We start from the raw sequence: 22,351 nt of genomic DNA, 5'->3' as shown, positions 1-22,351 counted from the left end.
ATCAAGGCAAGTCTACATTTAGAGCTTCCCGCCATTCTTATTTCATATGTGGTCAGACGGCATATGTACGTTTGCCTCTAGATTGGGATGGTACTTGCTATATTGGATTCCTTTTGCCACCTGTTTTCCTAGCTCCTCCTGATTATCACAGAAATACTCATTTAGTATATAATAGAGTAAGGAGAGATCTCCCAATAGTCGATTACACTGAAACAGCATGGGAAAAATACACAGATTTCAATAAAGGTCTCTTTCCCTATATAGGTACCGTTACTAATAGTAAGCTGATACGTAGATTAACTAGAACCCTTGAAGCAGTAGTGAACGAAACTATTTCCGCCTTAGGCAATTTAACAGAAGAGCAGTCTGCCATGCGGATTGTTGTGCTTCAAAATCGTCTTGTCCTTGACGTCATCCTGGCCGATAGGGGCGGAGCTTGTAGGGTCATCGGATCAAGCTGTTGCATTTTCATACCAGAAAATTCGCCATCTGTATATAAAGCCATAACTCGCCTTCATAAGATTGTAAGCCAGATACACCAGAACCCAGGCACCTGGACTTGGTCCGGTTGGTTTTGGAGTGTATTATCTACCTTTGGATGGAAGGTCCTATCTTTCCTAGGTATTGGCCTTCTCATACTATTCAGTTGCTGTCTATGTCTACAATGTGGACCAGCGATCTGTGGTCTGTGTGCCACATCGTGTATTCCACCACCAGGATTTCATTCATCACGGAAGAAGAAAGAAGAACAAATGATGCTATATGAACAGATCAATGGATTGATGAAGATTGATATCTCTTAACGGGCAAGTAGGGGACAAGGAGGGAATGTGGAAATATGGATTTTTCTGACCAGTTATGTCCCCTATCTTGGACCCCAACGGTTCCATGTATGAATCACAAGTACATGTATGTTCCCTCCAGTTCCAGTTATGAAGACGCAAACACATGTGCGTCCACCGTCAACATGTCCTCTGTCAGATCCGCCATGAATAGGCCGGATATTCCATTCCTAAGTATGAAAGGCCACCGGCTTTATATGGTTCACTTATGCCATTTTACAGTCCAGGCAAGTAGGCCCTGACTTTGTCATCGAACTCTTCTTGCCTTCTGCCTCTGAAAGCTCCAGTCTGAGCCTGCATCTGTGACCATGAACTTTGTCTCCTTCTCTGCGCGGCTCACAAAGCCTGACATCAGCCTATTCTCTGCCAAAAACTGTATTTCACCTTCGAAATTATCTGCTCCGTTCCCTGCCCGATGCATTCCTGTCTAGTAGTTTAAGTAAACATTCTTCCAGCTACCGAGCAAAGGCCCGGCTTCTCTGTCTTTATGCAAGTAATTCATAGCCCTATTACTATGGAAGATTTCCGCCCTCGCATCTAGTGTAGACACTTAGACGCTTGTACACGCACTAACAGTCAGTATAGTCAGTATAGAATAAGATTCTACTCGAAGAGACCTCTCTTTTGGATAACATAGTTCTTTAAACATAGGATGTTAGATATGATTTGGGATTAGGTTGACTTGACCCTCCAGACTTCTGTCGCCACATGTAGAGCTAAATGTCAAGTCCCCTTCACCCCCTAGTTGCACGTCAATTACACGTCATGCTGCTGCGCGCGCATTTCTGCCAAGTATTTCTGCTGACATTGCGAAATTCTTTCATAGAACCACCCTCTTATGACATCACATCTGATGACGTTCTTTAAATCACACCCAGTTACGCCTATTTTTGCTACGCACGAATATATTATCCATACTATCAATTGTTACGCCTCTTGTATTTGTTTCACTGTAATGCATATTGTATAAAAGTGATTGATTGTCAATAACGTATGTACTTCACTTCCTGAACCTTCGTGGTGATGGAACTTGGAGCAACCGATTATAATCGACCATTGGAATAAAGCCCATTCCGAACCTCTAATACCACGGATTCTGCCTCTTATTTACTGAGCTATTTTATTATGTTTCTGTATCAAATTAAGTCCCGGTAATTAAATTATTTACCACACAGTATTGAAAAACTCCTAAATTCATTTTTTACTTCTCTAAGGCTGGTCTCACATTAGAGATCTTTGAGTTACCTTATTACGTTTAATAAGATCTAACCTTTGACTGAGAGAAGATAGAGATGTCAAATTTGCACTCAAATGATTTTAAGACACAATACCACTTTTAGAAAGTTGGTCATTTATTCTCCTAGCCATTTGGTGCCTGCTACCAGTGTCCTGTGTCACATGACTGAATAGTTCTGCTGATGGACATTGTGTATTCCTTCCAGACCGTGAGACAAAAGGGGACTAAGTGTTGGCAGGATGGGCCACCTTGCCAGGATGGTGGGGGCGGAGCTGTACCCTGTCCTACTTACACTTCAAAGGGCTACCTCCAGCACATCCACCAAGAAACCTGACACTGGCCTGTTGTCACCCTAGACGTCTTGGACCCTTGGCAGGGGAAGAAAGAACTTTCCAGAACTAGATGAGGGGGTAATCTAGGGAATACCCCCACTTCAAAGGCTGGCACCAGGTATAAATACTGGACCCTCAGAACGCTTCTGTGCGCTCCTAGACCTGTGGGCATTACAGAAGAAGGACTGCCTTATTCTCCCAGAGAACTGCCCTGCTGATTGAGGCTTGCCTTGTTTCCCAGAGGACTGCCCTGATACTACCAGAGGACGTCCTTGCTGCTTGAGGCCTACCTACCTGAGTGACTCCATGTGTCAGTTGACTGACCTCCATTTCTGAGCTACACTGACACAACAGGCTCCAGAGGCCTCCCTGCAACTGCGCAGCTGACCTGTTGCAACTTGACCTGTAACTGGACCTACCTGAGCTCTGCTGTCCTCTGCTAGAGTGTGCCCCTGATACCCAAGAGGTGCCCCCAGGTATTGGACCCTTGGCTGGTATAAGACTGCAATGCTCTTCAAGATAAGGAGAAATCCTGAAGTATTGTTCTCTTTGTGTCTGCAAAGGGGCCCATTTGCGCTGAGACTCTGCAACATGACGATCCCCAATGTGGAGTTCTGGTGTGCCCGACTCTTTGCACTACCCCGACCACCAGCGATGACTGGCAACACAAGATCTGCACTTCGCGCTACCGCAATGACAGCCCACTGTGACCACCAAAGTGAAGCTCCAGCAACAAATGTCCAAGATATGCGACTGGATCTTCACTCTCTAGCAACGATCATTCTCAACACCAGGTTTGCACTTCGGGCTTCAGCGATGACCACCTGTGACATTCTCCCTGCTCCTCGTGGCCTCCTCCACAACAATCTGGTATGTTCACACTAGACTTTGAGACTGTATCTTTGTTTTAGCTGGACTAACCTGCTCACTGTATCCGGCCCATGTTCGATCGTGGTCGACCGGAACTTCTGACTTACCACCAGTCTAGCAGTCCTGCCAAGTACCATGCATCAGGGGTTACACTAATGCATTTTAGTGTTGGTGTTCGTTTCACAGCACTAAATTGCATTAGTTAGGCATTTACAGAGTAACTTGACTATGTGGGGATCAATGAGGGTGCAGAGCGCAGCACATACTGTGTACTGCGGTGGCGTTCCGCATCAGGCTGCCTTCCAGGCAATTTACATCTTCATAACCTGTTGACTGCACCTGGATGAACTCACCTGAATGTTCTCAGATTCTCAGTGCACCTGAACTCGGTGTACTCAGCATAGGCTATGATGATGTGCATGTTAACAAAATAATGTACCTTCTACTCTGCTGCCATTGTAACAGACCAAATATTTCACATGTGCCAGAAATATTGCATTGCACATAGACAGAGAGGTCCAGTCTCTCAACACTGTGTGTTTGTGAGCATGAATTTCAGACAGCACTGCTCAGAAGTGGAGAGACTTAAACTACGCTCATTTGTTTTTTAGTTCTTGGATAGTGTTGCAGCGCGAATGTGATGCCATCGCTTTGTGAGGCATGCAGTATACACTATAGTGTGGAAGCTTCGTGGAATCTCCGCCCACTCTCTCTTCATTGGCTTAGGTTATAAATGCTGCCTTCAGATTGGTTTTAAGCTTGTTAGTCCCTCCCCATAACAACCATTTGTATCCTTCCATGGCTACTGGCCCCTTCACTACACAGACTGCTTTCTTCCCGTGCCCCCCTCCCCCCTCGCTTAGGTCTCACCTAGTGTTGCAGCGCGAATGCGCTGCCATCGCTTTGTAAGGCATGCAGTAAACACTATAGTGTGGAAGCTTTTTGGAAGCTCCGCCCACTCTCTCTTCATTGGCTTAGGTTGTAAATGATGCCTTCCAAATGGTTTTAAGCTTGTTAGTCCCTCCCCATGACAGCCATGTCAGTCATTTGTATTCTTCCATGGCTACTGGCCCCTTCACTTCACAGAATACTTTCTTCCCGTGCCCCCTACCCCCTCCCGCAGTCTGATGCCTTCTCGTTGCCCCCCTCCCCCCCTTGTGCCTCGTTGCTCGGGAACTAGCAGCCACGCGCACGCAATCCCTGCCTTTCAATTTCCAGGCAGTGCGTGTCTTCGGCATTGTTGTGTTATAGCATGCACTTTACAGTGCCCCCGGGGGCACAAGCAGGGACCAACTACAGTGCTCCTGTACTAGCACGCAGTCCCGGGGCACAAGCAGGCATTAACTTCTGCTTGCTTTTTTTGAAGTGTGTGTAAGGGATTTTTCTCGTAAGCAGCTGACAGGTTAGTGAATTAAACAACAGAAGAGTGAATCCTGAATTCAGAATGAACTAGTGCTCACTGTGTTTTAAAAGAACCCTCACTCACCAAACTAGTTAGTGACATGCTTCATCATTGGGTTCCCACCAGAGAGGCCGAGTGCCTCTCCGGTGTGCTGCGACGCCTGAACAACAGCGGAGCTGTTTTTTTCTGGGGAGACAGTGCAATAAGTGATGATAATGTGAAAAGTGAAGTTTAAAAAGGTGTCACAATTTTAACCAAAAACAATTTTAATGATGGAAAACTGGACACAGTTAAAAGCAAGTGTTGGAAGCGTAAGAACTAGTTATAATAGGCCAGTTGCATCCTAGATTAAGTGAAAAGAGGACAACATGTTTCTGCTTCTAAAGGGGTGAACAAAGCATTCGTCAGGACCTGGGGGGACTACCACGGCGGTGTACGCACGCTAAGGCGCACCCTAACCTGTGGAGTCTGGGACTGTTTAGACTTACGGTTCTAAATGACAATCAGGACTTCTGAAAGCTGCAATTTCTGTTGAGACAAAGAAAAGGAGATAGTCGAACATAATAATTCACAACACAAATAATGGTCAAGGAGCATGCCTCAATCGTTGGTGTGTACTCCAGAAAGTCGCATGCATACCATATATTGTGCTCTCACATAAACAGTGGTATGATTGTGCTAGCGTACAGTGATTCGCAGTGTCACTGTGTAAAAATGATGTCAGTATATTGACCGCACATCCCAAAGAATCGCACTCTCGCAGGTATATGCAGAAGAAATACCCAAATACATTGAAATAACAGTGGAAATCAATCGTAATGTAATTAGTTCAGAGTTTGGGACAAAACGATTGACAGATGCCGTCAGGAGATACTCAGTAAAGTAGGCTGAGTAGAACTGGCGAAGGCAGACTTTGCGCAAAAAACAAGGAAAAAGGCAGGGCTTGTCATACATAAAACAGACTGAGTTACAAAGAAAACGCTACTTGGGGGCTTACGTGAAGTACTAGTACACCTCACGGCATGAGTCCTGGTAGGGGGCGGGACTTGTAGTCAGACACTGTGTACACAAGAGGGAAAAGGGAAGGGAAAGTAATTAGATCCAGGTGAAAATTACCGCTATAGTCGTGAGAGTGCAATAGGCAGAGGCACTTACTTCGTCAATGTCTTCCGCCCGCCCGGTACCTGTCTTGACCCTTCAGAGGACTCGTATAGTGATGACCTTCATACGGGGAAGGTATCATAAAGGAAGTGGACGGTACTGGGTGGGAGTGTTCATATGGGCACGCTGACGCGATGACGTGGAGCCGCTTCCGAGGCTGAATCGCTAGAATGCTAACATATCGGTCAGCGTGCGGAACAAGGGTGAATAAGCCTCCTCAGCGTAGTGACGTAGAATCGCTGCGGGGAGAATACGGCTAAAAAACATGGATTATGGACAGCGTATAAAATAAAAATTATCTATTTTGAGAAACACTGATGTATATCCATTGATTTCTACAGGCATTTAAATTGTAACTGTACGAGTGGGAAACATGAAGGAAAAAGGGGGCGTGCAATGACACATGCACGTTTCACCATGATTGCGGGCTGCCGAAAAAGGATTAATCCCAAATTGCTCAAAAAAGGGATAAAAAAGATTGTATGCAAAGAAATTGGAATGGGAGCTGTACTATTCAAGCTACACAATGCCCATGCAGACAATCATCAGAAGGTTAGAGGTCGTGTGTGACCTGTGGTGGATAGGGGGATTGAATATCCCCTGCAATGAATGGAAAAGGCTTTGTAAATGAGGGTCTAATGTCTTAGGACTGAGCCCCAGGGGATGTTATCATTAAAACCTTGTATGTTAGTTGAAAGACGATAAATCCATCTTTGTTCCTTCTCGAAAAGAACGCTGGCTGATCTGTTACCTGGTGTGATTTGTTCAATCACAGTCCAGTGGAGGTCGTTCACAGTGTGGTTCATTTGTGCGAAATGATCGGTCAGTTTGGTTACGTTCTTTCTGCAACGGATGTTACTTCGATGTTCAACAATCCGCTGCTTAATTTTACGTGTAGTCGTACCTACATATCTGGTACCGCAAGGGCAGGTTAGGAGATAGACCAAGTTGGACGAATTGCAGTTGGTATGTGCGCGTTGAACCCAGATTTTACCGGGTTCCAGGTCGAGGGTCTTAGAGGCTGTGGTCAAGTGGCACACACTGCAAGAACCACAGGGGAAATGCCCTGTTACTTTTGGGAGGCCCAAAGAAACGAGGACAGAGGGAGTATTGTCATTCACTGCAAGCCTGGATCTCGTGTGGACCAGGGCATCTTTTATTCTCCTTGCTTTTTTGAAAGAAAAAAGTGGTTTCTCCCATTTGATGTTGTTGCTTTCCAAAATACGCCAATGCTTGCGGATTGACCTTGTCACTGCATTAGATGCAGTACTATACTTGGTGACACATGTGAGTGGAATGTCCTCCGTGGGTTTTGGTTTTTCTTCGAGTAAAGCTTCTCTATGCTGGTTCCTCGCCCTTTTGCAGCTTTTTTTGAGGATCTTCTCAGGATAGCCTTGTTTTTGGAGTTTCTCGGTCAGGCCCGCTGCTTGTAAACGGAAATCTTCCAACCTGCTGCAATTGCATCTTAGGCGAAGGTACTGTCCAAAAGGAAGATTCTCTCTCAGCGGTCTAGGGTGGAAACTGGAGAAAGCTAAGAGATTGTGTTTAGCGGTTGGTTTATAATGAGTTTTTGTAATCAATTTGCCCTCTGATTTTGTGATGACCAGGTCTAGGAAGATCATTTCGTTCATGTCAAAGGCATAAGTGAACTTGAGGTTTGGATCACAACCGTTGATCCATTCAAAGAACTCCAAAAGATGACCCTCAGGTCCTTGCCAAATCACTAGGACGTCATCTATATATCTTTTCGAAAAAGATATATAGGACGCAAAAGGGTTGTTAGCGGCCAAGATGTATCTTTTTTCAAAATCATAAACATAAAGGCCAGCCACACTAGGAGCAAAAGTACTGCCCATAGAAGTACCTGTGGTTTGCAAAAAAAGGCTTCCTTTGTATTCAAAGAAGTTTCTCTTGAGGGCCAAGGTGGCACACTCGACAATAAATTGTCTGGGTGTCTCGAAATCCCAAGTACTGGCTTCTAAAGCCTCACTGATAACCCTAATGGTGTCGTCCTGGGGTATACTCGTGTACAGACTCTCGATGTCTAGGGAGACCAAGAAGGTGGGATCCTGGTCCACCCTAACATCTTGGAGAAGTGTCAACAGGCTCTTTGTGTCTTTTAGGTAGGTGGAAGTTGCCTGAATCAGGGGTTTTAGAAAGAAGTCACAGTATTTGGAGAGCGGTTCCAAAAGTGAACCAATGCCCAAGACAATTGGGCGACCTGGCGGGGGGTTCTGTTCTTGTGGGTTTTGGGTAGGGTAAAAAAGTAGGGGATGGTGTCCTCACCTTTGTGAGGAAGTCTGCTTCACGTCGGCTTAGGTGTTCGTTTGCTTCAGCTTCCTCAACTAAAGTGAAAATGGTTGTTCTGAAATCTGTGGAGGGGTCAGCTGGTAAAGGTGTGTAATTTTTCTGGTCGTTAAGGAGATGTCTGCACCCAGTGTCGTAATATGCAGTGTCCTGGATGACCACCCCACCACCCTTATCTGCTGGTTTTATGACGATCTTAGAGTTGGACTGGAGAGATTTTAATGCCTCAAATTCGCTACCACTCATATTTTTAAATACGTCTGCCTCCTCGAAGGATTCTACGTCATTGAAGACTGCCTGTTTAAAGGCAAGTAATTCTGCTGGGACAGTGTGGGGTGGAGGTGTAAATGTGGATTTAAGGCGTAATCCTGTAACATTGGTGTCTGTTAGGGGGTCACTAGATTGCTGTTTTTCAAAAAAAGATTTTAATTTAAGCTTTCTGAAAAATTCTGCCAATTCACAATGAAGACGGAAACGGTCGAGGCGTGCCGTCGGCACAAAACCTAGGCCCTTTTCCAGCACTGTGTATTCTTTTTCGGTCAGAACCAGTGAAGAAAGATTGTTAACTAATGTCTCTGATTACTGGGGCCCGCTTGTTGGACTCCGGATTTGCTCCGTGTGTTGTTCCCCACAGCCTCGTCTTGGTCCCAGTGTACCTGGTTTGTCCCTCTCCTTTTCCCCCGACCTCTCCGGAGGACGGTACATGTTTTGAGGGTATTGAGGGACTGGCATGAAAGGAGGGTTCCAACCCATAACTGGGAACTGATGCTGTTGGTATTGATTTTGAAACATACCCCCATGGTCGGCCTCTCTGGTGGGAACCCAATGATGAAGCATGTCACCAACTAGGTTGGTGAGTGAGGGTTCTTTTAAAACACAGTGAGCACTTTTCTTTAGCTAGTTCATTCTGAATTCAGGATTCACTCTTCTGTTGTTTGATTCATATAATCCAGGGGGATTAGGAGTGGCTCCAGTAGCTTCCCTCCCTCTCTTGTTGTTGATTTATATTTTATAGGTTGGTGAATTAGGCAGACTATCAAAGGCCAACAACATGATTAGAGACTAGACCAGTGCACATCTAACAGCAGACTTGGGCAGGGGCGAACAGATGATAAACAATGCAAACCGGCGGGGGAGGGGCCGGGGGAGGATAAGGGGTGAGGAGGCCATGGGAAAAGTGTGGCAGCAATCACCGAAACCCCGGGTTTCCGAGTCTCCTGAATGGCACAGGAAATAGGATTTTCTCCGCCAGATGTGATGACTAGTGATGAATACATTATGAGTAACCCTGGGCAAAGCACTAAGCTACACTCGCGTAGTTTGTGAAGTTTGCGCTACTTCACACTACGCGGATTGCACGTAGCACAGTGCAAACATTTTTTGCTTGCTCGCGGACCTCAACTGTAGTTGGCGACCGCGAGCGAACAAAATGACATCCCAGCGAGACTTTTTCCTCATTCGCGATCAGCAACGTCAAGTTGCCGATCGCGAGCGTGGAAAATAAACCTCCCGGCGAGATTCTCAACGCGGGGAGGTCAGGTTTCTCATTGCTAGTGGTCACGTATGCTCGCGACCGCTCGCGATGAAAAACCACCAGTGCTGCTGCTCAAGTACAAATCTACTCAAGCGGCAGAAAACGACCGCTTGCACTGTGCAATATGCCGTTTGCAATGATTGCACAGTGCGGACAAGCATCCGGCACTGTGCAATCATCGCAAACAGCATTTCCTACCGCACTACGCAGTTCACGTAGCTCGCGTAGTGCGAAGTGCACTTCATGTAGCTACGCGTAGCGCTACTACGCGAACTACTCCCAGGGTTAATAATGAGAGAAGCAGGCGCTTGCTTCCTTTTTGAGCAATTCCTTGATGCCACTGTCCCACGAGGAAAGCCTGTCCTCTCCCATATATACTAATTACTGGATAAAACCGTCAAACATGGAGGTTGCTTTGTTTGGTTTTTGCTTTACATGTAGTGTTTCCTGTGCACTATAAAACCCAAAAAAACACTTATTGGCACTCTCCATTTAGGTTTTACTCGAGGCAAAACACCCATCTCTCAATAAAACGATAAAAATAATAACTTTATTCATATGGTTAATAAAAAAACATTTGAGTGTAATATTACAGAACACTAAAATGTGTCAAAACCGCAACAGTTAAATAAATTATCATCTGACCAACAGCAACCTGTGTGATGTAAAAAAAATTCAGGTTAAAATGACTTCACAATAAAAGGCAGATTCCATACGGAGCAAAAAATGTCCAGTTCACCTTCTACCTCTTAGAGTACAAAACACTAACAAAAATTAACCCTGGGCGTAGTTCGCGAAGTTGCACTACGCAAAGCTACGCAAAGTGCACTTCGCACTACGCGAGCTACACAAAGCACTTCGCGAACTGCGTAGTACCCTGTTCGCACTGTGCAAGATGTCAGTTTCAATTATTGCACAGTGCGGACAAGTATCCGGCACTGTGCAATCATTGAAAACGGCATCTTGCACAGTGCGAGCTGTAGTTTTCTGCTGCTCGGGTAGATTTTTACTCGAGCGGCAGATTTCTCAACGTGGACTGGTAGTTTCTCATACGCGACCACTCGCAATGAGAAACCTGACCTCCTCGCGTTGAGAATCTCGCCGGGATGTTAATTTTCCATGCTCGCGATCGGCAACTTGATGTTGCTGATCGCGAACAAGGAAAAAGTCTCGCCGGGATGTCACTTTGCTTGCTCACGGTCGCCAACTTGATGTTGAGGACCGCGAGCAAGCAAAAAATGATCGCTGCACTACGCAATGCTACGCTACGCATGTTTGCACTGTGCTACGTGCAATTCATGTAGTGCGAAGTAGCGCAAACTTCGCAAACTACGCGAGCGTAGCGTAGTGCTTTGCCCAGGCTTAACGAAAATGAATGCAGCAACAGCGGGACAGCAGTGACTTAATAAAACATTTCATCGGACAATGACTAAAAAGCAGTAAAAGCCATCATTTGGAGAAGTTAACGCTAATTAAATAGCAACAGCAGACAACAATAGCTTGATAAGACATTACATCATAAAGCATTAAAACCAATCGTATGAAGAATTAATATTTCATGCAAATGGCTATCTCAGCCGACTTGAATCCCCTGTTGTCTTGCTTTCGCTAATCTGTTTTCCACCAGCATCATAAACTTCGTAAAAGTAATGTTTAGATGCAGATTTTTCGGATCCAGGCACGGAATAGGTGCCTGTCTGCAGGAGAGTAAACCCTTTTCGTGTAGCTGTTTTCTCAACAGGGATCTCCGTTTAACCAGCAAACTAATAACCATGAGAATAAAGGTCTGGACTGCTGAATTGCACAGTCTGCAGTCATTCGCTTTCCTTAAATTTGATCCAAAGTGGAGCATAATCATTTGATCGTAGGCCTCCAAATCTTTAAAGCATGAACTTAGTTTAAAAAAAAAATAATAATAACATACTCCCAGATAAGACTGATGATTAAAATTAAAAGCTTGCATTGGAAATAGTACTCGCAAAATAAGTTAGGGCTACATATTTTGTATTGGTTAGTCAGATTGTTTTTTTTTCAAGACATATCGGCAACATCTGATTATCGTTTTCTAATGGATATGTTTTTAACAGCTCTGTAGGAGATAAATGAATGTAGGTCTAAAAAAACCACACACATTGCAATAATTGAGCCCTACTGTGATTTTTAGAACTTTAATACATGTAGTCGGCTCCAAAAATGTTGTATGGGCCCTCACAAGTTCCCTTTAAAATTTGAACTGGGGCAGAAACGAGTGTTACCTCCCGAGTGGAATTACGAGTCACTGTGTAAATCCACACCTTTGGATTTTTCCTTGGGCATATTTTAACAATAAAAAGCAGTCGGAAAATATCGGGGAAAGGTCCTTAGAACTAAGAGAAAACATGCAGAAATTGATGTGCAAAAACCAATTTCCACTGTTATTCCTCATTCGGCTTGCCTAAACTCATTAAGTTGTGGTAATACTGCAAGTAGGCTCATAGGTATGCAGTTCGTGTAGAAAAGAAAAGCAACGTCTAGAGAAGTCCTAACAAGTGGTGTGCGGAGTCAAGGGGATGGTTCCCTTTTGGAACCACCCCCCTTGAGTCCGCACACTACTTGACTTGTTAGGACTTCTCTAGACGTTACATTTCTTTTCTACAGGAACAGCATACCTATGAGACTACTAGTATTAGTTTGGAGCATGTATGCTGGATCTTGATGCGCTCTTGGTCCCCCCTCCCCTTTGTTGTAATTGTAGTAATAATGCACCCAGTAATTACTGCATTCCTGTGCTATTGGGTATTCTGGCCAGTGTATCACCGCATCTGGAATCGTGTGCAACCCGCAATGAGGGCCTTAGTTCCTTATTTAGAGCTGGGTGGATTATTGACACCTGCCAAAAAGTGGTGGATGTACCAACCATTGTATTAAGAGTGCCTTAATGTCAACAGTGGCATAGCACAAAATGATGGGGTCTCCTAAAGAATGTATTGAGAGTTCTCTGAGTCCCCCATATCTCCCAGATATTCATTGCCCTTGGTCTAAATTAGGGTCTCCTGAAGGTTTGGGGTGGGGGATCTTGAATGGGTGTGGCCCTCTGTGCCACCCCTGGATGTCAGTACTACTCTAAATACTGTGGATAGGAGATCTTCCAATTTTTGGCATGTTACGCTCTGCTCTACTCCAACGAAGGCTCTTCGGCTTACATTGTAGTCTTCTGAAATGAAGTATCTACCTATTCATTTTCTTTGCTTTTGGGTATAATTCAAAATTAGTGGATCTCTGTGAATCTTTGTGAAATGCTTATGATATTAGCACTGGAGTTTCCTAAAACAGGGTTTTCACTACTATCCTCTTGCCCTGCACCAAGGGTATTCTGTGGCTTTGTTAGACTCCAAGGTCGGTCTACCGGGCCAAAACCTTGCTCGAGTTTCAGCATACCCACATATAACACACATTTACATAAAATTAATGTAAAAGGAGTTTTAAACATAGCTTGTGAGGCCCCAAAATGGAATTGCGGATGCTTGTTTTTGGCCACTGCATGCCCAGCTTTGACTTGCAGACAACAATCTCTCAGTTTGCAGAGGCTGCGCAGTTTTAATTTCCTTTTGACACTTATTTTGTTTTCTCATATGCCGGAGGGCTTGGCCAATGCCATTTTAATTATCATGATTTCTAATCCTCATTTGAATGCAGGTGCTTTATTACTTAAATTCAGTTTTAACGATGATTAAATGTTCTCCTTTTTAATTTTCCCTAAAGCTACCTGGAAGCTGGAGTGGCTGAGCTGTATCGCTGTTAAACCCATCCTCCTTTTCTTTTTGTAATTCCCTTTATTTTACTTGTCATTTCTCATGATGACGACGGCCTTTACATTTTTTTCATCCCTCCACTCACTTATTGTCAAACCAATGTCAGCACTTCCATGGATGGACTACAAGGCCATTTAGTTTTCGGTGGGTCTTCTTAATGTTTTTATGAATCGTATACTCCCAATATTCTTGTGGCATTGACAAAAGGTACCTCTGACCAGCTTAATAGGACACTAATTCTACATTCTGTTTCCATACCCTACTACCACCTTGCAGAAATTTATTGATTTGATCTCTGCAGCCTTATTGAACTGATTTCTGTTACGATTTTTATCCCTCACCTTACTTGTCCTTAACACCATGGCATTCTCCAGGGCTTACAAAATCACACCAATTTTGTAAATGTGCTATCCCCTCCAAAGCATGGATTGTACCAGTGCTTCCCAAACGTTTAAGAACCACGACCCAATTTTTAAAATAACAAACTTTTGCAGCCCACCTAATGTTTATAGACATGAGGCAGGCAATTTTTGAAGTCGAGCATTCGAGACCTCTTGTAGATACTTTAGTGTATACTTATGTGTGTATGTACTTTGTGGGCTCTGGCGATCAGCCCTAGGACTTGTCTGCTTCCGCTTAGTGACTTTTTTTCTGTTCAACTGCCTCTATATATCTGTCTTAATATAAAACAACCAGTAGAGGTCAGTGAAATGCCAGAATTGCTTTCTGCTGAGGGACTTTTTTATTTTTATTTTTCTGGCAACTGCCTCTAACTTTCTTGATAGAAAACGACCAGCAGAGGTCAGGAAAATACCAGAATCACTTTAGGATTCTCTACATTCCAGTACATAGAAATTGTCTTCCACAAGCACCCATAGACAATAATATTTTTTTCAAATCTTGTACTTTCAGTTATATGATCACCGAGGGCCCTGATTTTATATTGAAAACAGAGCTTTGGACTATACCATTTCCCGCTGAAAGGCAATATTTCTCTCCATGTGTTCCCATACCTAGCGTGTCATGCAGTTTGGCACTTACTTTCCCTCCATGAAAAAGAACAGTAGATGTTTCAGCACCCAGGCCAATGTGCTGCATAGTTAGATACATATAAGATCCCAAAGGCGAGACCGATTACATTGCAAATGCTTCTCTGAACTGAACTGTCTGCAACTCAAGCACTAACTCAGAGGAATTCTGAGTTAAATGTATGCAGTATGCGGACACAAACACACACATTTAGTCTGGATATGTGGTGCAGAATAGATTCCATATTCTTATCACTGGTATGCTTTACAACCATCCTTTCAGAATTGGACCCAGTCTTTACTTTTGACAACAATTCAAAAGCACGAGATATTGTTATGGTACTTGCTTAGAATCAAAGGATTATGTAGATATGCAAATAATTAAGATTTGCTGCATCTTGTTTCTTTAATAGGATTCGAATTAGCATTTGTTGCTTATCCAGATGCTTTGACCAAGTTGCCAGTTTCCACACTTTGGGCCATTCTTTTCTTCGTTATGCTCTTCACGTTGGGTCTCGACTCCCAGTTTGCTACAATAGGTAAGTGATATATTTCTAATGACGTGTAATTAGTAAATTGAAAGAAGTGGTCATCCCTTAAGAATAGCGACAAGGGTTTCAAGAACGTATGTAAGTTAAAAAAGAACACTCATTTAGATTTTTTTGTTAAGTGCGTCGGTGAATGCTTCTGCCTCTTTGAAAACCGTCTATATATGATTCTGACCAGGCAAGACATTCTCTTTAGAATATGAAGCATTGCAAATAGATGCAAGGCCCCTACAAGCCTGTAGCAAAGAATTTCGGTTTTAAACATTTAATAGGAAGTGCATTTCTGAAAAAAGACAGCTGCTAACAGAGTATTTCGCGAATTTGAGATTCGTTTAAGGGTTACTTCATAATATATATGTGTGAAAATGCCTCTTTTCGCATGATCACCGTTATGTTTTTGAACTGAAGCTTTTGGTTTTTGGACCCTGTGTACTGGATAACCTGCACACCGGGCCCCAGTGCATGTGATCTGACCCCTAAAAACGTGCTAATTGATTAAAATTCCTACCTGTCACATTTACCTATTCCCTAGTGTATGGTACCTAGTGTACTCAGGGCCTGTAAGTTAAATATCACTAGTGGACTGCAGCACCTAGTGTATCAACACTAAATTGACAATGCACGGCATATCTTCAGGCCTGTCCTTGCAGCCTGAGTGGGCAATTTTAAAACTGCAAATTCGACCTCGCAAAATAAACCTTTTGCCAGGTGCCATTTGGTGTTAGAAACACCTAAAACTTTGGAAAATCATATTGAATATTATGTGGACAAATGAGATCAATTATGACCGTCTAGTATATGTAAAGCGATCCCGTAAGGAGAAACGTTTTTATGGAAAACTAGGCTTCCACGAGATAACCAGATAGCCCAATCTATTCTTAATGTCTCTTGCGCCAGAAGCAATCATTTTAAAATACTATAATATTTTATGTTACACATCATATATAGACTGAACAAATGGGGCCTTAAAGAAACATCCACATTTTTTTAGTTGCCACTGTACAGAAGCAGATATGACCCATATATATGCTTTGTGTCCTATTACTTTGCCTTATTGGACTGACGTGCACTCCCAATTCAATTATTTAAAGAAGATTAATATTCTCTGGGAACCTAAGTTGATACTTAAAGGTCACTCTGTCAGAATCTGAATTTTAAGTCAGGGATCATCTTTTTTGCTATTACTGTTGCAAGATTAGGTGTTGCACGTGCCTGGTTACAAGAGGAAGCCCCGGATTTTAAAGCCTGGTAGATAGCATTCATATCTCTTTGTGGTTTAGAAATCAGTGGCGTAGCAAGGTCAGGTGGTACCCGGTGCTGAACATTTCTTGTCACCCCCGGTTTGACAAAATGGCAAAAGGATGTGTTTGAAACTCATATATTTGCGATTTTGTCACCCCACCTCAGTGATGACACCCGGGGCGGCCGGCACCCACTGCACCCCCCTTCCTACGCCACTGTTGGAAATATCAAATAATCAAAACGATCCACGTTGCCGTAAACTCAAAAGAATTTGGGACTCTGCAATAGATTGACTCGGCACACTTATTCCTCGTTACTCTACTGAAATTATGTGATAAATTATTACTGTGTTTGAATTGATTTGTTTTAATGATGTATCTGAGCTAATAAATGTGTACAAGGCATTTGAATATCTTATTTTTACAGCTATGTATGTTTGAAACTTTTCTAGTTAAAACAAATAAAAAAAGATTAGAAGCATTAAAATAATAGTACAACAGAATGTTGTTATGTCCATAAACATTATATGTGGTCCCCCTTTTTCTGGTGGCTTTCCTCCGCTCTTCAGCACAAAATATTTTCATTAGACATTTTTATTTTTGTTGTGACTGGTGAATCCATTGCCGTCAGTGGGCTCTCGGGGTCCTGTGGGTGCATCCACCACAGTAAATGTTCAACCACAATGGATGGATTTCAGGATATAGGCTCCTAAATTGTATGTACTCCGTGGACTCTATGACAGATACTGTAATTCTACTTCATCTGCCCCTATGAACAAGAAAGAAAATGGTTGGGCCCTAAATTTATGTCTAGACTCCGAAAGCAGGAACTATGCCTTACCCAGACATTGAACACCAGGCCACCTGTCACCAATGACTTGGAAACTGGAACTCAGTAATACCATACATGATATCAGTGAATCCCTTTGGGTGGGGTCTTTGTTGTTTTACTTGTAAAAGGTCTTCACAAGTTTTAAGACCTTGGGATTTTTAAACTGTATTGATTTTTGTGCTGGCAACTCATCAGCTAAATGTTCAGCCATGGACCAAATGTTCCTCAACAAGACCCCTTACACAAGCCTGAAAAACCAGCAAGGCAAAGTCGTCACACAGAAATAGACACTGAATTATTTACGAAGATCCCAGAGTCATCCCAGGTTAGTTTACCCATTGGGCTAACTATGAGACAAATCTAGGGCTCAGCACATCTGAGCTATCAAAATCTTTAGAGTCATCTAAACTCTGCAAGTTGCTGACACAGTCTGGTTACCATTGTAGATCCTAATTTTAACTGTTCCAATTCCTACCTGTAAAAAGTAAATTTCCTTTTTAAAGTTAAATCACTGACTAGATACTGAGGGGCATAAATATGAGGGCTTTGCCTCTTGCTTGCACCACACAACGTGGTACATGCATGACACAAACTACTAAGTCATATTTATGAAGTCACACAAAGCCACTTTGCGTGGTTTTAAATCCCTTCAAAAATATGGAGTTATGCAACGTAGCGCAAATCGCCGGGTTGCATTGCTCTGCGCAAGGGAGGAATTGAGGGGGTGGGGGTGTTCCGTTGGATGTTCCCATGCAAATCCAATGTTTTTGGGTGCATTCCTAGATTTACCAAACCTGGTAAACCTGGAAATGCACCAAAAAGATACCCCTCCCCAGGTGAGGCATAACGAGGAGAAATACGTTTATTTCTCCTCGTTTTTTCCTCTATGTATGGATTGTTTTTGTGCTGGAAGGAAAGGTAGCCCTTCCTGCACAAAAAAACCTGCCTACAACACAGGCCCCCTTGTACCATGGTGCAAGGATACCTGCATTGGTGCTAGGCTGCCAAAACAGCACCAGCACTGGGGGAAAAGGACAGGAATGTGCCATATTGGACAAATGCGGCGCATCCTGTCCTTTCCCTGTGGTGCAGACCAGCGCAGCGCAGCAGGGTAACTTGCTGCACTACCCTGCGCCACAATTCCCGGAAATGCGCCCCTGAATTAATTGAGTGTTATTTACTGGTATGCTCTATCTGAGTTTTCAACCTCTACCACCTCCTACAGTAAAGCTGACAGACTGCGCTCACTATCTAGAAAAAGTGAAGTGCCCAAAGGGAAATTTAGTGTACAAATAGGATAATCCCAGGTAATTGGCGACTGTCGCAGGACCTTATGAACATGCTTCATGGAGCCATTTTTGGAAAGTAAAAAGAAGGAACATATTTGGTTTGTTTGAGTCTATTTTTTATTTTTGAAAACGCATTAAAGGTACAGTGTTACAAACAATGCAAACCTTTGGCATCATTTTACTCTTAATGTTAAACTCAATTGTCAGTCAAACAAAATGCAGGAGAGGTCATATATTTATGCTTAACTGTGCTATGCCTTTAACGCATTTGCAGAGGATTACGGATGTGTTTTTCAAATTTGCATTTAAATGAAGCATTGCTGCTTGATCTCCGCTATGGCAAGGACATGCGCATTGATGATACGCTGCTTGATACGTATGTGAAGCACAGTTCATTTATTCCACTGACTGAGAGTTATCACGTGGAGTTGTTTTAACTTCTTTTCTCCCATCAGCAGTTTTGGCGCTTGACTCCTTTGCTTTCACCTAGGCACTCTTTTTGTGTAATACTGATTTTCTACTGTAGCTACCTATACATCAAGATTCTAGGCCCAGGCTGCCTGGGCCAGACCTGGGGGGGGTATTTACCTCACACGGAAAGTAATTGTTATCAAATTGAAAGTTAATTACCACGTTTATTAAATTCTTCCTACTACAAGTTTTCCACTTGGGAATGAGGCTTGGCAGATATGGACAGTCACTGTTTATCCCACTGAATTTAACTGGTTTTGCCTTTTTCCAGTCATTTTCCTCTGATAATTTTCAGCACGTTTAACGTACACAAACCTGTCAAAGGAAAACAGCGGGTGTGATAGCTATTACACAACTTCTGCTTGAAGAAATAAAAGTTCAACACCCAGCTCATAATCAGGACCATAATACTGAATATTATACTAAAGCGTTTTTTCTTATCACATTCACCATTATGAGATATCAAGAGGGGCTACTACGCACGTGCAAACTGGGGTTCAAGTGTGAATTTAATCCCAAGATCAACCAAACCAGCGCTGCCACTTCCTTTTCCCCTTCTTTCCTTCCAAATCAACAAACTAATTCTGCCAACTGGGCAACCATAGACCAATTTTACACGAACCTCCTAGTGCTACCACAGTGTCTTGGTATCCATTCCTAGAAACAATTCTAATAAAAAAACTCATTAACATTCCTGGAGGGATTCTACAAGACTTCATACTCTCAATCTTACTCCTTTTGCATCATAGTAATTAAATATTGCATATTACACCACACACATTTAATAAGAACCACACATATAAATCACCATGCCATTGGAAGAATTATACTTTTCTCTGTGGCTGTGTGCAGCAATGAAAAAATCAATGACCTGTATTGTTCTTGTTTAAAGCTTTTATGAATGTATAGATGAGGTATTCATTAATATAAAGCAAACTTAGCCAAACAGCAGAGAAGCACTGTACAGGCTCCAAGACAAATTCACAGTTAACATGAGATTGGAACATGGACTGATTCTTAAGAGAAACAGTACACTGTCACTGCTTTATGTAGCGTCTTTTAAAGAGATGTGTCTTCTGCTTCTTCCTAAACTGGAGTGAGGATAGAACAGTGGGTACACAGAACGCAGAGATGGAAAGGACCTGTCAGCTTGTCTTTGCTTTGTTGCACGTCTTCACCTCCAATATTGTAGTGTCCTGGCTGTGGGTGCGCCAACAGCCGGCAGAGATTGTGAGTTTAGTGGCCAGATGGGCAGGAGTGCTGCTAAGTAAACTCCGAACACACACATAATAATTAGGTTTAAAATAGAATTCCTTAAACGTTGACCTGCTGCAACCATCTACAGCTTTCGATATGCCTTACAGTCAAACATCTACCTCAAATGCGTTTGAAGCTATGACCACTCTTGCTGAATGTGCTCCGAAATATGTGTTATCTGTAAAGGCCGTGTGTATGACCACTGTAAACCATCTGGCCAGGGTGGATATTAAAAAGGTCTTGTCAAAAATCTTGAGAAAACTCAGTAGCTTCAGACCACTGTGACAAATCTATTATGATGATCACTGCTCCTTGGCCTGAGACGCAAAGGAGTGTTGGGAAGAAGGATTGTAAAATCTGCAAGATACGTAAGTTGAATTTAAAATCATGCCTGGGTTGTCCAACAATGGACTATCAGACAAATATCTACTCTCTGATCCTGTCCGGCATCAGAACTGTTGGAATCATAATGAAGGTGTAGACGGTGCAATGGCAGTCCTTGTTCTAGCTGTTCCGGAATTCATCTGTCTTCTATTTCCTGATCCAGACTTTTAATGAAGTTTGCCACAAATTTAAACACATGCAGACAACCTTGCTTGAAAGGCATGCATGCAGAAGCCAGTTGCAAGAAAAACGTGGTGTAATCTATTAGATGGTCACAATTCTAGTCCACAGTCACATTGGGCAGGGCCAGTAAAAACCCCACTTGAGGGGAGATGCAATTCTCCCAGCAGTGGTGCCAAAGAAGAACTTGGTGTCAAGATAAGGACTTCATAAAGTCTGCAAAACACCACAATTATGAGGAAAAATCAAATAGTCCATACAGAAGGAAATTAAACAGAGGTACAATATCAGCAGGTCAAGGATCATCTGCAATCTGAACAACTCAGGATTGAACAAAAGATTTATAAGATAAATCTCGCACAATTAAGATATGATTGTCAAGCTGCAAAGCAACCTGGAATGATCAGACTGACAAGCTCGCCTAGAAAATAATGAGGTTAATAAAACTAGATAAAAGCTAAACATGCACAGCAAAGACAACTCTCTCTAGAAGCAAACATTGCAGAAGCACGGAGAAAATTGAAAATCTGGAGCAAAACAAGTATTTTCTACCACTTGATTGCCCACGTGAAAAATAGGTATTATATAACAAAACAGTACCCCAGACAATATGTGACTGTTCGAAAAAAAAGGGAAAAAGAAAAAACTTGCAATAACTGTGCAGAAAGGAGAGTGCTTCCTATATCAGAGTATTGAGGCAAGCAAAGAAACAAATAGCACCTAATACTAGAGGACAACACATCTTCAAGTCAGCTGGCTAGTAGGAAAATAAAATGCTCAAACAAAATACAACATGCGACTATTTAATCAGCAAGAACAGTGAAATACAATTTTTTTTTTATAGACCTTTGTGATCTGATGAATCATACAAGGGCCACTGATCTGCAACTGCAGACTCAGGTCTTTAGGCACAAGCGTAGCTTTGTCAAGCCTTCTGCCAGGGCAGGATCTGCCAGGGCAGGACTAAATCTGTAATCATGTGCACAGAAATGGGAAAGTCATGAAGTCCTGCACATAATACCAGAAGTGCACACTGCCCACTATAACAAAATCCATTAAAATCAGCATCTACGTGATACATTTTAATAAAAAAAAGAATATAATATTTTCAAGTCTATTGAAGGAAACCATGCCAGATCTGCACCCTCTAAGACCAACCAGTGCAACGCTGCACGTGCTGAAACCTCAGAGTGGTCTAAAGGGCACTTAAAGTAAAAGTAATGGGACCCATATCCACTAAAAGACAGGAAGTGGCATGGCAGAAGATACGTGCCGCCAGAAGAAAAGCAAGGAAAATAAATGTCTTTCACAACGGGATGAAGGCGGTTGCCACCTATTGAGAGACAGCTGCCTGAAGCTCAACTCAGACAAGGCCAAAGTCCTCATCCTGGGGCCCTACACCTCTGCTTGGGATGACTTCTGGTAGCCTGCCAAGATAGGAACCCCCCAACACTCACTGACCACGCATGAAACCTCTGCATCATACTGGATTCTTCGCTCACCATGGATCAACGCGTCACCTCATTATGCTTCCACACCCTTCGCCTGCTTCGGAAAACCTTCAGATGGCTCCTCACTGAGGCTGGGAAGACAGTCACCCATGCACTCATCAGCAGCAGATCTGACTACAGAAACGCACTCTACT

The 22,351-nt window shown here is 43.0% G+C and overlaps 1 protein-coding gene across 1 annotated transcript in view; it reads left to right on the top strand.

Annotated features, from left to right (window-relative positions):
* The window catches only part of LOC146829236 (sodium- and chloride-dependent neutral and basic amino acid transporter B(0+)-like), a 393,036-nt gene that overhangs the window by 202,820 nt on the left and 167,865 nt on the right, over positions 1–22,351 (top strand). Inside the window, exon 9 of the mRNA XM_085607866.1 lies at positions 14,918–15,043. Within this exon, the coding sequence (XP_085463992.1) occupies positions 14,918–15,043 (126 nt within the window). The remainder of the gene's footprint in view (positions 1–14,917; positions 15,044–22,351) is intronic.

Source organism: Triturus cristatus, chromosome 5_2 (genome assembly GCF_964204655.1).
Source record: "Triturus cristatus chromosome 5_2, aTriCri1.1, whole genome shotgun sequence".
In the NCBI taxonomy this organism is placed as follows: domain Eukaryota; kingdom Metazoa; phylum Chordata; class Amphibia; order Caudata; family Salamandridae; genus Triturus; species Triturus cristatus.
The sequence above is the reverse complement of the archived record's forward strand: the minus strand, read 5'-3'. Positions and strand labels throughout refer to the sequence as shown.